Source organism: Phocoena phocoena, chromosome 3, assembly GCF_963924675.1.
Source record: "Phocoena phocoena chromosome 3, mPhoPho1.1, whole genome shotgun sequence".
Lineage (NCBI taxonomy): Eukaryota > Metazoa > Chordata > Mammalia > Artiodactyla > Phocoenidae > Phocoena > Phocoena phocoena.
In genome coordinates this window covers 18,288,179-18,303,363 of record NC_089221.1, presented here as the reverse complement: position 1 = coordinate 18,303,363, position 15,185 = coordinate 18,288,179, and the positions used below count along the sequence as shown (strand labels likewise).

General features: G+C 35.5%; 1 protein-coding gene across 2 annotated transcripts in view; it reads left to right on the top strand.

Moving 5' to 3' along the window:
• Positions 1-15,185, top strand: part of CDH12 (cadherin 12) — a 274,173-nt gene that overhangs the window by 188,174 nt on the left and 70,814 nt on the right. For both annotated transcript variants that reach the window (XM_065874328.1, XM_065874329.1), the window contains one exon: positions 7,537-7,704. In XM_065874328.1, the coding sequence (XP_065730400.1) occupies positions 7,537-7,704 (168 nt within the window). The remainder of the gene's footprint in view (positions 1-7,536; positions 7,705-15,185) is intronic.

The window sequence follows — 15,185 nt, the reverse complement described above, 5'->3', positions numbered from 1 at the left end:
GTTACTTTCTTTTATCCACTATCCTGATACTTCACGCTCTATGATTCTGTCCTAGCTTCTGTTTGGGAAATCTGATAAAGTGCTGAGAGAACTGACACTTTCTCAAGATTTTTAGTTCGATTATCACCTTTTGATTAGAGATGATTATCTTCAAGCTTACTTCCCAAATAAAACATCACCACCCCGACTGATATTTATTCTTTTCAGTCTTTAAAAAAAAAATGTGTTAGTGTTTTAAAGCCCCATAGTGAAATTAAAGCATGGGTCAGACTTTATATTTTGGGCTAATTCTTTATATAAACTACTATGTACATATTTACAATGTTTTATGGCCTCAGCATGCCTTTGACTTTAATTCAGAGAAAAGTCTTACAGGATTTAGAGTCAGTGCTGGTGAGATAAAGACAGAAGCTCTTTTTTTCTTCAAGAGTGAAATAGGAAATAGACAATTATTAAGATTAAACAACACGTGCCATTATCACTTTTGTAATATTTTACATATATGCAGTAAAATTACATGACTAAAAATGTACCGCAGACAATGGTTCCCTTGTATTCTGCCTTGTCACACTTCACGAGAACTCTGTGTGAACTCCACTTGCCTTATTTTAGAAACCACGGAATGCACACATCTGCAGATGGAACTAAGACTTTTTGGTCTTGAAAGGAAAATACTCCAGGCGGATGTGATACATGCCTTTTGGAAGTTGTAGAGCTCTCATGTAGAAGAGGAGCTAGCTGTATTCTCTGCTGCTCCAGAGGGCTATCAATGGCATGAATTACAGGAAGAAAGAATTTTGGTTTCATTAAGAAAAAAAGATGTTGATGATTGCCCATAAATAAGAGGGACAGGCACCTCATGAGACTGTGAGTTTCATATTACTGGAAGATTTAAAGCAGGTAATGAGCGATAAGCCAGTGGTGCTGGATTTGGGTATGGATTTCCTGGATTTGGGTAAATTGATGCACATTTATTTATAACCAATGACCTGGCAGGTCCTGTGCTGCCAGGATACTGAGATGCATCAGGCCGATCTTCAAATAGATCCCCATCTACTCGGGGGAGGACATCAGGTCCTCAGAAGATTACATTTGGGTTTTCTAGGATACCACTCTATGATATGTAGTGTGACTACTGGGCACTAGATATAGACTCACGGGAGTGGGGAAACTCCTGAGAAAAGAACTTTTGGGGAAGTGGCTTCTAAATCTTAAAGAATAGTTAAGGCATGTTATGGTGCAAAGTCGGACCATACTGTCTTTAAATTTTCTTCCTACCTAAGATAACCTGAAAACTCTTCTTGTCCTCAAAATACATTATTGGCAACAGTTTTCAAAAAATTATACACCTTATCTGTGTAGTCATGAACACCATATTTTTAATAAAGCTTAAGAATGTACTAGTTTTTAAAAAAATCTATTACAAAAGCAGTAGGAAACTAATTCAGTATAGAATTTTAGTTGGAATGACAAATACAGTCCTATGAAGATGACTTTGATGACAGATATGAAAGAAGTAGAGCAGCTGTTTATGGTTACGTCTTGGAAAGAACATTTCCAGCAGAGGGAAGAGAGGGTACAAAGCTCTAGTGAACAAAGGAGGGAGTTGTGGAAGATAAGATCAGAGAATTAAGATCAGGGAGTGGGAAGCTGGAGATTATGTGAGGTCTGTAATCTGAGCGACCTGGACAATCTCTGAGGATTTCTAATTGGAGGGGCTCTGTGACTGCTTCATGCTCAGACCTAACCACAGTGACTGCTCTTTAGAGAACAGACTGGTGGTCTAGGTCTCCTCTGGACTCTAATCCTCAGTGAATGGAGAATGCAGCCGTTCATCCATTGTTCATTCTACCTTTCTGTATCTATCTCTTTCTATCTGTATCTATCTCTTCCTATCTGTATCTATCTATCTATCCATCCATCCATCTACCTAATCTATCTGAATAGTCTCAAATTAATAATTAGCATTTTTCAAGCTTTATTGAGATATAATTGGCATGTAGTGCTGTGTAAGTGGTATACAACGTGTTGATTTGATACACTTATATATTGCAAAATGATCACCATTGTAGTGTTAGCCACACCTCCATCAGGTCACATAATTACCATTTCCTTTCCATGCTAAGAACCTTTAAGATCTACTCTCTTAGCAACTTTCCAGTATATAATACAGTAATATTAACTGTAATCACCATGATATACATTCTATCCTTATAACCTATCCACCTTATAACTGTAAGTTTGTGCCTTTTGACCAGAATCTCCCCATTTCCCCCACCCCACAGCCCCTGGTAGCCACCAACCTACTCTGTTTCTATAAGTTCAGCTGTTTTAGAGTCTACATATAAATGATATCATAGGCTTTTTGTCTTTCTCTGTCTGACATTTCATTTAACATAATGTCCTCAAGTTTCATCTATGTTGTTGCAAATGGCAGGATTTATTTTTTTCATTCTCATGTCTGAATTATTGAATTATATTCCATTATATCACACCTTCTTTATCCAATCATCTGTTGATGGACATTTCTGTTGTTTTCCTATCTTGGCTACTGTGAATAATGCTGCAATGAACATGGAGCACAGGTATCTCTTCAAGATCTTGTTTTCACTTTCTCTTGATACATACTCAGAAGTGGAATTGCTGGATCATATGGTAGCTGTATTTTTTACTTTTTTTTAAGGAACCTCCATACTATTTTCCATAGTGGCTGTACCAATTGACATCCCTACTAACAGTGCACAGGGGTTCTCTTTGCTCCACATCCTTGCCAACACTTTTTATCTCTTGCTCTTGACTTATTGATAACAGCCATACTAAGAATCGTGAGGTGATAAGTATCTCATTGTAATTTTGATGTATGTACCTTTCCCTGACGATTATTGATATCAAGCACCTTTTCATGTAACCACTGGCCATTTGTATGACTTCTCTGGAAAAATTTCTATTTGGTTTCTCTGCCCATTTTTAAGTAAGATTTTTTTTTGTTTGTTATTGAGTTGCATGAGTTCTTTATGGTATGGATATTAACTCCTTATCAGATATCTGATTTGCAAATAGTTTATCCCATTCCATAGGTTGCCTTTTCATTTTTGTCTATTAGTCCTTTTGCTATGCAGAAGCTTTTTAGTTTGATGTAGTCTTACTTGTTGATTTTCAAGATGCCTTCCCAGAGAGTTTATTTATCTTTGAAAACCACTATCTCACTTCTCTCCCACTCTGTGATCTTATTTTATACCATCCCTCCCAACAGTGGTATGTTGCAGCCACATCAACCTCCAAGTTCTATTCTTTTTTTTTTTTTTTTTTTGCGGTACGCGGGCCTCTCACTGCTGTGGCCTCTCCTGTTGCGGAGCACAGGCTCCGGACGCACAGGCTCAGCGGCCATGGCTCACGGGCCCAGCCGTTCCGCAGCATGTGGGATCTTCCCGGACCGGGGCACGAACCCGTGTCCCCTGCATCGGCAGGCGGACTCTCAACCACTGCGCCACCAGGGAAGCCCCAAGTTCTATTCTTGTATGCTTTGAAGAAGTAGTGCTTTCCTCCTTTTCGTCCCTGGGATACTCCTCCCTGGGTTCTTTCTAAGTCAGCCTCTTCCACTTCTCTGGGATTGCAGTCTTTCCTCAGAGGGGACATTTCTGATACTACCTTCAAGAGGACTTTCTTTCATTTTCCTCATAACACCAATCACCATCTGAAATTAGCTTAATCATTTAAAAGCTTCTTTATGACCTCCTCACCACTTTACAAGAATACATACCCATTAAATGTACATTCCATGAAGGAACCTTATACAGAGACTCTATCAATTATTTTCCCAGATGACAACAGATGATATCCAGTTGGGCAATTTGAGATTAGTTTAATAAAAGGACTCTTTATTAAAGTGCAAGCAGATTGTAGGGAAACCATAAGGGATAAGGCCGAATCTGGAGAAGAAATAAGAAGTGGATGCAGTTACCACACTGGGGTTGAAGGAATGAAGGTGTTCTAGAGTCACAGGCAGAGACCATGGCAGGAGAGAGTGTGGAATGGAATGTGGAGGATCCATGGAAAGAAAAACCCAAACTCATTCTCCTTCTATCATCTAATCTCCTGTCAATTGGCCCAGAGTAACCAGAAACCAGAGAGCAGAGAAGTCTAGAAAAGTATATATAGTGGAATTGGAGGAGCAGATGGAAGCCATTACACCCTTAAACCTAGGAACAGTGCCTGAATGAAACATATATTTTAGTACAAGTGTTGACTGAATCTACTATCCCATGTTTCAATCCTGCAGTTCAGCACTCAATTCAAGAAAAAACTCAGATAAAACCAAATCCTTGATTATCACATGTAATATTTCATGATTTTTCATATATAGTATTGCATTATTTTCATCTCAAAAAGTTTTCATCAGCATATCTAACCCATTTTTACAAAATAAGCTGAGATCCACCAAAACTAAGGGACTTGCCTATAACACCAAGGTGATTGCAAAGGGAGACTATATCCCCTGGCAGATTAGTATCCTTTGGTACTATAAGGTTTTATAACCTTAATTTAAGGTTATAACTCTTTCAACCATATATTTCCATTCATATTGGCAGAAATAAAATCTACTTTTCTCATTCTTAATTTTGCTCTAATTATCTTGCATATGTTCGAAAGTTCATCAGTTACAAGACCATACCAGTATTCAATGTAAACTTGCTTATCTACTCTTTTTTTTCCAAAAAATAGGATTTATTTCATAATTATTTCAAATTAATTAAAGTTTGTGGTATCACTACTGTGGAGTACCTGTTTATACTGTTTTATAAAATGCATGTTTTTTCTTTTTAATCTTAAACTATTATCATACAAGGTTGTTGCTGTACTTTATATACAAATACTGAAAAATAGAGATGGATACTTGAACCTAAATCTAATATCTGAAGTGACAAAATGTAACATTTCCTTCGGCTGGTTGCATTTTGCTATGGAAGCACTTTAGTTCAGTCGTTTTCAAGTTTCCTCCTTGCTCAAGACCAGGCAATCCATTTTCATTTGTTTGGTTTTAAATGTTAGGAAGTATAGAAACAACCAGTGGCCATAAGAAGAGTAACTTTTTGAATAGGAGATTCCCCGCACCCCCCCGCCCTCGGTTTTTTCAATAGGCCACAGTATTTAAGGATTCTCTACTCAAAATGAATTTTGTTGTCTGTCTGATCCCCCAGATTCAACTCTAAAAAAAATTCTAGAAACGCCGTATGTTATTTCTCTGGGGCAGTGGTTCCTAATGAAAATGGTGGTGGGAAGGGGAAGCACATCATGGTTATCAGAGGAGATTTCCTTTGAAACTACGTACACAACCCTTTCCTCTCTAAATTCTAACATACAGTCTCCCGAAAGCAGCATTAAACTAAAAGGATGGCTGGATGCGGCGGCTAGATCACCTATCAGACACAAAATGGAGGAGTGCAGGGCAGTTAGGGGTATTCATGACAATTACATCAAATCATCAGAAAAAAACTCTAGTCTTAAATAAGTCTGATAATGTTTATTTGCTCTCTTTTTCATAGAATCAATGTTTTACATATGCATACATATATCATAAAATTTATATATCAAACATATTTGTAAATTATATTGAAAAATTTCATACCAGAAATTGAGTAGAGTAAGAAATATACTTACTGGAAATGAACTGAGTAAAGATAAATCTGGCCAACAACAGGAAAATACATTATGAGTATGAATTCAACCCAGGCATTTATCTAGAAAATACAAATATTATAAGGCAGGCAGAAGTCATGTAGCTTAAGGCATGTAGGACCAGGCCACTGAGATGCAGAGATGAAGAATCTTAGTTAAGACACTTGGAAATGAAACATCAGAAATCCAAGCTGAAGAAAGGACAAACAGATTGAAGTAAAAGGGTGTCAGTAGCAGTGTATGAGTAAAACTGCAGGAGCAAAAAATGGAACTTGCCTTTTTTGCAACAATTTCCTGCCAAGGGCCAAAGAAATTTCAGATTGTAGTTAAGTCTGAATTAGCAAAAGAACAGCATTAGGTAAGTATAGATAAAATAAGGATGTATATTCAGTTTGTCCTTAGGATTCTATATTTTGTGTTGACAATTGATATTAAATTTGTTATTCATATATGCCTTATTATTTAAGAAATAATATCAAAGACACATGGGTTTAAGACAAATTTTCTGCAATCTCTCCCTGAAATCATTAGGTATAGATTGGAATTTGTTATAAAATTTATTCACAATTTACCTGCAATAAATCCAGAAGGTTTTAGTTGTTACACTATGAATAAATATAAATATAAATACAGACATAAATATAAATTAGTTCTACACTCAAACACAAGAACAGGAAATGAGTAGGCTATGTAAATATGCATCTATATCATGATTATAAATTATTTATAGGGACTTCCCTGGAGGTCCAGTGGTTAAGACTTCGCCTTCCAATGCAAGGGGTGCGGGTTCAATCCCTGGTTGGGGAGCTAAGATACCACATGCCTCGTGGCCAAAACACCAAAAGATAAAACAGAAGCAATATTGTAACAAATTCAATAAAGACTTTAAAAATGGTCCACATCACGGGCTTCCCTAGTGGCGCAGTGGTTGAGAGTCCGCCTGCCGATGCAGGGGACACGGGTTCGTGCCCCAGTCCGCGAAGGTCCCACATGCCGCGGAACTGCTGGGCCCGTGATCCATGGCTGCTGAGCCTGCGCCTCTGGAGCCTGTGCTCCGCAACGGGAGAGGCCTCAACAGTGAGAGGCCTGCGTACCGCAAAAAAAAGGTCCACAACAAAAGTAAATGAATAAATAAATAATTTATAGATTCCTTCCTTCAATTTGCCAGTCATTTCACTAGTTAGATGGTCAATCATTCTTATTGAGATTTTTCTAAATGACAAGCACTCCATTAGAGATTGTAGTATAGTAACTTGATGACAAGAGAGACAAAATCCCTGCAATGGCAAAGCTTAATAAGATCTAAGTACAAAAACGTGTGGCTAATATAAGTAAGAGGAATCCTGAAAGACAAAATAAAATACACAAAGGAGATATTCAAGTGTTCAAAGAAGCAAAGTAATATATATGTATCCCAAAAAATAGATAAGAATGAAGAAGAAGATGTTATTCTTTAGAAATCTCACCTTCAGTGTAATCACTTAATTTTTTTACTATATATCTAAAATATATATTGTCTAACAATTTAATTCTTTTTTAAAGGTAGGAGCATTCTGTATAAATTATGTCTAACTTGGTTGACTTAGTGAATGACGACCATCTTTTAGAGCCAGTACATTGTTCCTTAACCATATTCCACAATGCTGCACAGTATTTCACTATACGGCTATTACCACAATATATTTAATTATATCCTAACCGTTGGATGTTTTGGGTGTTTCACTTTTTAATACACAGAATTTTTGTTAGCATGTTTTTTTGCTAATGAATCTAGATAGAATCATTTTCTTGTTGTGAACTATTTTATTTTGGAAAACTCACCGTTTGTGATATTTATCTTTTATTTTTTCCCCCCTTAAGGTGTTATTAGAACAGCTTTGCCAAACATGGACAGGGAAGTCAAAGAACAATACCAAGTCCTCATCCAAGCCAAGGATATGGGCGGACAACTGGGAGGGTTAGCTGGAACGACAATAGTCAACATCACCCTAACAGATGTCAATGACAATCCACCTCGATTCCCAAAAAGTATGTTTTTCCTGTTAAGTCGAAATCAGTGCAGCTTTTTAAAAAATGTCTTACATTTCATTGAATTTTACAGGAATTGTAATAATTTTCCAGACACTTTTTGTCTTTAGGAAGCAGAAGCTAAAAATTAAATGTCCTCAGAATTACATTTTTCCATTAGAATCATGCATAGTGTGATTTTAATAGAAAAAAATATAAATGAGTCAATAAGTGTACGAATCATGTTATCAATTCTTATAAAAGTAAAATATTCACAATAGGTTGGGATCTTGTCTAATTTCTTACTAGTTGAAAAAGTAATATAAATATGAAAAGTACAATGTAATTTAAGATTTATGACATATATGCCACTGTACTATTTGTTATATCATATAATTAGCATAAAATTTTCTGCCTTCACTTTATCAATTATATGTGTTGAATCATTTCTGTATACTTCCCTGGAGATATCAGATGACATTGCAGTGATGCTATTTCTTTACTTTAGTTGTATTTTATTTTAGTTTTGCAGTAGGTGAAAATTGCTACACTTTCTATGATAATAGAATAATTCACACCTATATCTTCTCTGTAACTCTATATTTCTTATTGAAAATGAATACTTCTCACTTGTGTTACATCCAGTTTTCTTTTGCAGTATTATATTTAACACCAATAAGTACCTGTTCGATTTCTGGTATATTTTCAAGGATTATTGTTCAGTGTTCCTAGGATTTAGAATACAGAAACTGTTTCTTCCATTGCTTATATAAGTAATTTGATAAAGTCACTAAACACTCATTTGCATGAACAGTTTTAAAAAGCAAAACAAGGCAAATCATTTTCTTCTTCTAACTCCAGGAGAGTTTGAGTTTATCTACTAAAGTATATAACAATGATAATATTTAACTAAATGGATATTTTATTCCTCTAGCTGTGTGGTTTTACATAATTTACTACTTTGTCATTTTTGTCTTAAAATGATCAACCTATATTTTCTTATGGAAATACACTTACTTAGTGATCAGAAAGTCAGTGCACTGAACAAATGTTATAAAAGTGGCAATTAGAAATCATTATACTTTAGCAACTGGGATGTATATGACAAATGGCTAGTAAATAATAGGTTATGACTAATAACACAGAGTCCTAGAGCAACACTTTCCTTGCTTTCTATTCAGGGAAACCAAAAAAATATAAATAAATATTTCAAAGGAGAAAGAAATAATGCATTTGATTCTCTAGAATATGGCATTAAAAAAGAACATGTTCCCACCTCAAAAAGACTGATTTTTAACAATTTGACTGCTTATTTGTGGCAATCTGTAATAGCTAATGGAGGAGACTAGTTTGAAAGATTGTTCTACTTTTACATAAAAGGTGACATTGTACATTTGAATTCTGTTTTGGATTTGTGCATAAAAAGTATGTTCAGTTTAGAGTATAAGAAATAGCAGAGATCTTCCTAGGTAGGGTCACTATTCTTATTCACAAGGATGATAGTGAGGTTTTTCAGATGAAGAGTGTAAAACTCAACCAGTGGAAGGAAACAACTTCTGGGTATGGATGAAGGGTAATTTGCAAAAGTTTGAACAGCCATCCAGACAAATAGGCTGGATTGCAACAAAGAAATGAAAATATCTTAATGGGAGAGAAACTAGAGTATGGTTGGGGAACCAAGATGGCATGCTCAGTTCCCAGGGAGACAGGAAGATCAATTCCAGATCTTATCTAGTGAAAAGAATCTGTACAAAGCAGCAGGCTTCTTTGGGATTTATTCGAAGTTGAATCTGTAGATCTAAGCGTAACTAGATGAGACCCACTAGGAAAGATTATGGGGTTAAGGGCATTTGAACTTTTAGAGCATTTTCATGCTGTGTCAGGAACTTTATCACTTTCGTATTTCCTTTCCTCAGAAACACTCTGAGATCTTTATTTTCCACATTTTACTCTTAAGAAAACTGAGACTTAGATTAACTTGCCCAATATCAGCAAAGCTAACAAAGGCTTTTTTTTGATACTAAAGTTCAAATTTCTTCTAATTTAACATATGAAAATGAAAAGATATTCTTTTCTTTTACCTGCCACTCTGAAACCATATTTTTTAGACACGTCTGCAAAAAAGTCACATGACATAGGCTGAATTGTCATCATAAACAGAAATGAGAGGGTAGAAGGAATATACCAAATAGATCACTGTGATCTAATTATTTTCTTCTTGTGTTACATGCATATTCGAACTATAGCCTGAAAGTATAATAGATGAGAGATATTTTTGAATCATGAGAAAGAAGAGAGTTTTCACATTTTTCATGAATAAAAAATTAATCCCCTTGAAATCTTACATGCCTTTGTGTCAAGCCCTTTTTACTGTACTGTTATTTTGATTTATATCCTTCAGAGGAAAAAGACAGAATACATTTATAAACAGAAAAGCCACCTCTTTAGAAGCCAGTGCTCTTTCTGCAGGAATATTTCTCACATTGATCAATTAAACTGAAAATATGACATGAAATGACAAACTGAAATAATAACTTTTGAATGTAAAAGTCAAGAAAACAAATATTTCATACATAATATAACTTAACAAGAGAATTTCCCACAGCTAGCTGTATTTGTTCATGTCTGTTAAACAGTTATGCTGAAAAGAAAATCTTCCTTCAATTGAACTTCATGGAGCTACATCTTTTTCATTGCTTAAAAATGCACAAGATAATTTCTTAAAATTTACTAATCATAATTCATTTTGGCTTTGTGTGTGTACATATGCGTGTGTGACATTGTTAAGCACCCATTTCCATCCATTTCCTTCTATAAATCTGTTAGAAATGAAAATAAAATTAAATGTCATGGCCATTTGTAGGATGCAAGTGTAAATAATTTGCTGTTTTACTGTTGCCAAATAGATGGTTCCTGAGGCATCAGAATTTCCTGCCAATTTCATTTGATGATGGTGACAATGATATTTACTAATAAGTTACCATGTGTCATGCATTATGCAAAATGATTTGCATATATATTCCCATTTAGCTTTACAATGACTGTATAGTATTTTCTCAATTTTAGAAATAAAAGAACAAGAGTACATTATTAATAAAAGTTAAGTAACTTGTCCAAGATCACACAGCTCCTAGGTAGGAGAACCCAAGACCTAATCTTATGAAGGGACTTCAAAACTTTTTATCACTTTCCCTCTTAAAAGGCAATTTGCCTTTAATGCCTGTGTTTTGCCCCAAAAGTCCTACAGACAGAACTGTTCACAAACAAAGGAGGGAATACTGTTTCAGAAATAGAAATAATACCAGGCATGTTAAAAGAGCTCATATAGTCATATAAAAACAAAATATTTTCTTTGTAAATCTTTTACATATACTCATATAGCTTCCATTTATGATAATCGAGGACATCCGTAGAGGATTTCCATCTGTCAAAATAAGCTACAGCAAAATGCTGGTGGTTTCCATTACTTGAATTTTAAATAACAAAACCATCTAACAAGCTGATCTGAATTATACATTATGAGATCAAATCGATTAAGTTTTGTGGTTAATTCACATTAGGCAAAATATTTCTCTCACTTGTCTCTTCTGTGTAATAGTTTTGTAATGAATAAGAAAACAACTTAGGTGAAATAAAGCCCTCATACTTTACATAAAAAGGGATAATTTGTAGGAAATGTAAAGAAGTGTTTGCTTCTTTTTCCTTTCTTTTTCAATATAATAAGCATTTAAGAGAACTGTTTGTATGGTAAATGGATTCAAATGCAGAAAATAAGACATTAATATTTATTTTACGACAAATTCTTAGTCATAAGTAAAACAGTATTTTAAAGTAAGTCTGTTTTTTGGGAATTCCCTGGCACTCCAGTGGTTAGGACTTCAAGCTTTCACTGCTGTGGCCCAGGTTCAATCCCTGGTTGGGGAACTAAGAAGATCCAGCAAACCAACTGCAGAGTGAGGCCTAAATAAGTAAACTAATAAATAAATAAACAAAATAAAGTAAATCTGTTTTCATCAAATGCCCACCAAACATGTTTATATTGACTGTTTCTAGTTATAGGACAGTTGATTCAGTTATAAGTCAATAAAATATTATTTGTACAATAGTTATTTTCTAAAACATATAATTGTATCCAATATTATACCTAGAACCATGAACCCAATTATATCCAGATGGGGCACAAAGTCTGTTTCTCTTTGTTTACCATTTACCATCTTTATACCTGGAAAACTATAAGCTTTGATACTGATATCTACTTAGTAAAACCATGTAATAAGTCATTCCGAATACAGAATTAAAGACTAATTGAATTTTGACAGCTACTCAGATCCAGCCTTAGAAAATGTACCATCACGTTCTGCCAGGTGTCCAAAGTTTGATTGTCGTGGGGATAACTGAGATTGACTACTAAAGATATAAGTTCATGTGTTAAGTTTATATTTAGATATAATATTTGTACATATTTATATTTTTATATTTATTTATATATATAATTTGAGAATTCAAAACTTTATATAGATTTATATATTTATTTAAATAATATCATAGGAGAAAATTTTTCCTGGATTTTGAGTGCCCAAGATATGTCTGAATGTGTAAATATATGTATGCTGAGAATCACTTCGGTTCTTTTCACAATCTCTTTCTGTGACTGTTAGGGAGTGAATTATGTACAAATCTCTCCTTCCAACTTATCTGGAGACTCTGGCCAAGGGCCTGCTTCCTACCTGCAGATCAAGTACAAATAACTGTTAACACCCTCAGCATGTTTCTAAATGATGCCTCTGAGGCAAAGGTGGAATTTCTGTTCTTATCACTGCCTCCAATATGCTATTTTAGGTGAAAGAATGAGAAAGAGAAGATGGTGGCAATTACTCTGAAAGAATACCAAAAGAGGCATGACTAAAATAATGGGTCTTATGTGAGCTCCACCACTATTAAAATGAGAATGACTACTTCAGCTTCACTCAAATATTTGAGATTGGAAGGGTGGCGTGGACCAACTGGTCTGCAAATCTAACAGTAGATTGTGTTATAGATCTAACTGTATAGATCAAATGTAAGTGAAGGCTTTCCTTAATTGGAACTGGGTGTCGGTTTTAAATAGTAATAAAAAAATTAATATATGAAGGTGTTAATGATATAAATTCATATTTGCTTATGTTTCTCAAACTTAGTACTGGTGCCAATTTAGCATCAACTTTAATACACAGTTTAATTCCCATAATTTAACCTAGTCTGTGGCTTTTAGGTCAGTGCCTCCCAAAGATATAAATATGACAAAAAATTAGATAAGTTGATCTTTGATATTGTATGTATGTATGTTATATGACAATTAGATATGCTCCTCATTTGGGAGGAAATGTTTAAAAAGCATTAAAAGTCGGGCTTCCCTGGTGGCGTAGTGGTTGAGAGTCCGCCTGCCGATGCAGCGGACACGGGTTCGTGCCCCGGTCCGGGAAGATCCCACGTGCCGCGGAGCGGCTGGGCCCGTGAGCCATGGCCGCTGTGCCTGCGCTTCGGGAGCCTGTGCTCCGCAACGGGAGAGGCCACAACAGGGAGCGGCCCGCATACCGCAAAAAAAAAAAAAAAAAAAGCATTAGAAATCATAAATTTTAGGGGTTAAAAAATTATACAAAGCGTTTATATTCAGGTATCTTCCAGTTCTTACATAGAATGTGAGCATGAGTCATATTTGATGACTCTTATTTCTATTCTTGAAAAATAAGCCAAGACACATTATAAAACTAGCTTTTTACTAAGGGAAATAAACACTTCAAGTTTAATTCCCAAATGGGCCTTTGTCTACTTCAATAAAAATAAATAAGAAACAACTATTTCCTGAAGATAAGGCATGCAAACGATAAACTGGGACTTATTCACCAGTGGCTCTCCCAGGGGTTCTCAAATTGTATTTGCCTCAGGAATTCCTTGGGATCCTATGTCCCAGCGAGGGAAGTTCTGCTTCAGTTGACATAGCTTAAATCCAGAAATCTGAATTATAGATGAGTGTTCCAGTAGATTGTGTTATAGATCGTCTGCAGGGCACAACTTGAAAATCTGTGATGAAGGAGCAAGTGTTGATTCTCTCAGAAGGCTTTTTCATTATTCGTTAACTAGAGGTAATGAGTTAATTATTTTGTACCTCATGAGAATTTTTTGATTCATGCAAAATTCCACCTATTTGGGTGGAGACTGAGTATTAAAAATGTAGTCTTTTTTTTTTTTTTTTCGTGGTACGCGGGCCTCTCACTGTTGTGGCCTCTCCCGTTGCAGAACGCAGGCTCCGGACGCGCAGGCTCAGCGGCCATGGCTCACGGGCCCAGCCGCTCAGCAGCATGTGGGATCCTCTAGGATCGGGACACGAACCCGTGTCCCCTGCGTCGGCAGGCGGACTCTCAACCACTACACCACCAGGGAAGCCCGACAAAATGTAGTCATTTTAAACTAAGTATTTTGAAAGTTTTTTTTTTTTTTTTTAACATATTAAGCACTCATATACAGTTGTACGTCTTGTTTAGAAGTTTTCCAAAGAGTTTACGGATATCAGATACTGATGCTTTAAGGCTGAACTCAAACTGGATCAAAATGAATACAATTTGAAGGCAAGCTCAGTGAAAAACTTTGCACTCCCAGTTCTCCAATGAGAAGTGATTAGTGAGTTTCACTAGACTCTATGTGGGCAGATGTAAGCAAATGAAAAATAGCAGTAATAGAATGTTTAAATAATTTTTCATTGCTATAATTATCATTATTCACATCATATTGTGCTTTGCTAATGAGTATATGAGTCCTTTTAAAATAGTGCTGACACTTTTTGATGACTTATTTCGTTCTGTTTCCCATGTGGCAAAGTATAAAAGATTGTAGCCTGGTTGCGCCATTGCCCCATTAGCAGACTCTCAGAAGAATTATGCTTATGAGCTGGATGGCCAGCGACCTTCTTGAGGTGGCAATTACAATCGTAATACTATTTTAAACACTTTTACCCAGAGTAAAGGATATATGCTATGATTGTTAATATCATTTCCCTAGTTTGCTTAAAATGCTTAAGTTTATTTTATTTCAGTATTTGAAAATCACATTATAGTCAATTAAAATTCCTGCCACACAAATGGGACATAATGAAACTTAAAAGCTTTTGCACAGCAAAGGAAACCATAAACAGGACGAAAAGACGACCCTCAGAATGCGAGAAAATATTTGCAAATGAAGCAACTGACAAAGGATTAATCTCCAAAATACACAAGCAGCTAATGCAGCTCAACATTATAAAAACAAACAACCCAATCCAGAAATGGGCAGAAGACCTAAATAGACATTTCTCCAAAGAAGATATACAGATTGCCAACACACACATGAAAGAATTCTCAACATCATTAATCGTTAGAGAAATGCAAATCAAAACTACAATGAGATATCATCTCACACTGGTCAGAATGGCCATCATCAAAAAATATACAAACGGGGCTTCCCTGGCGGTGCAGTGGTTGAAAGTCTGC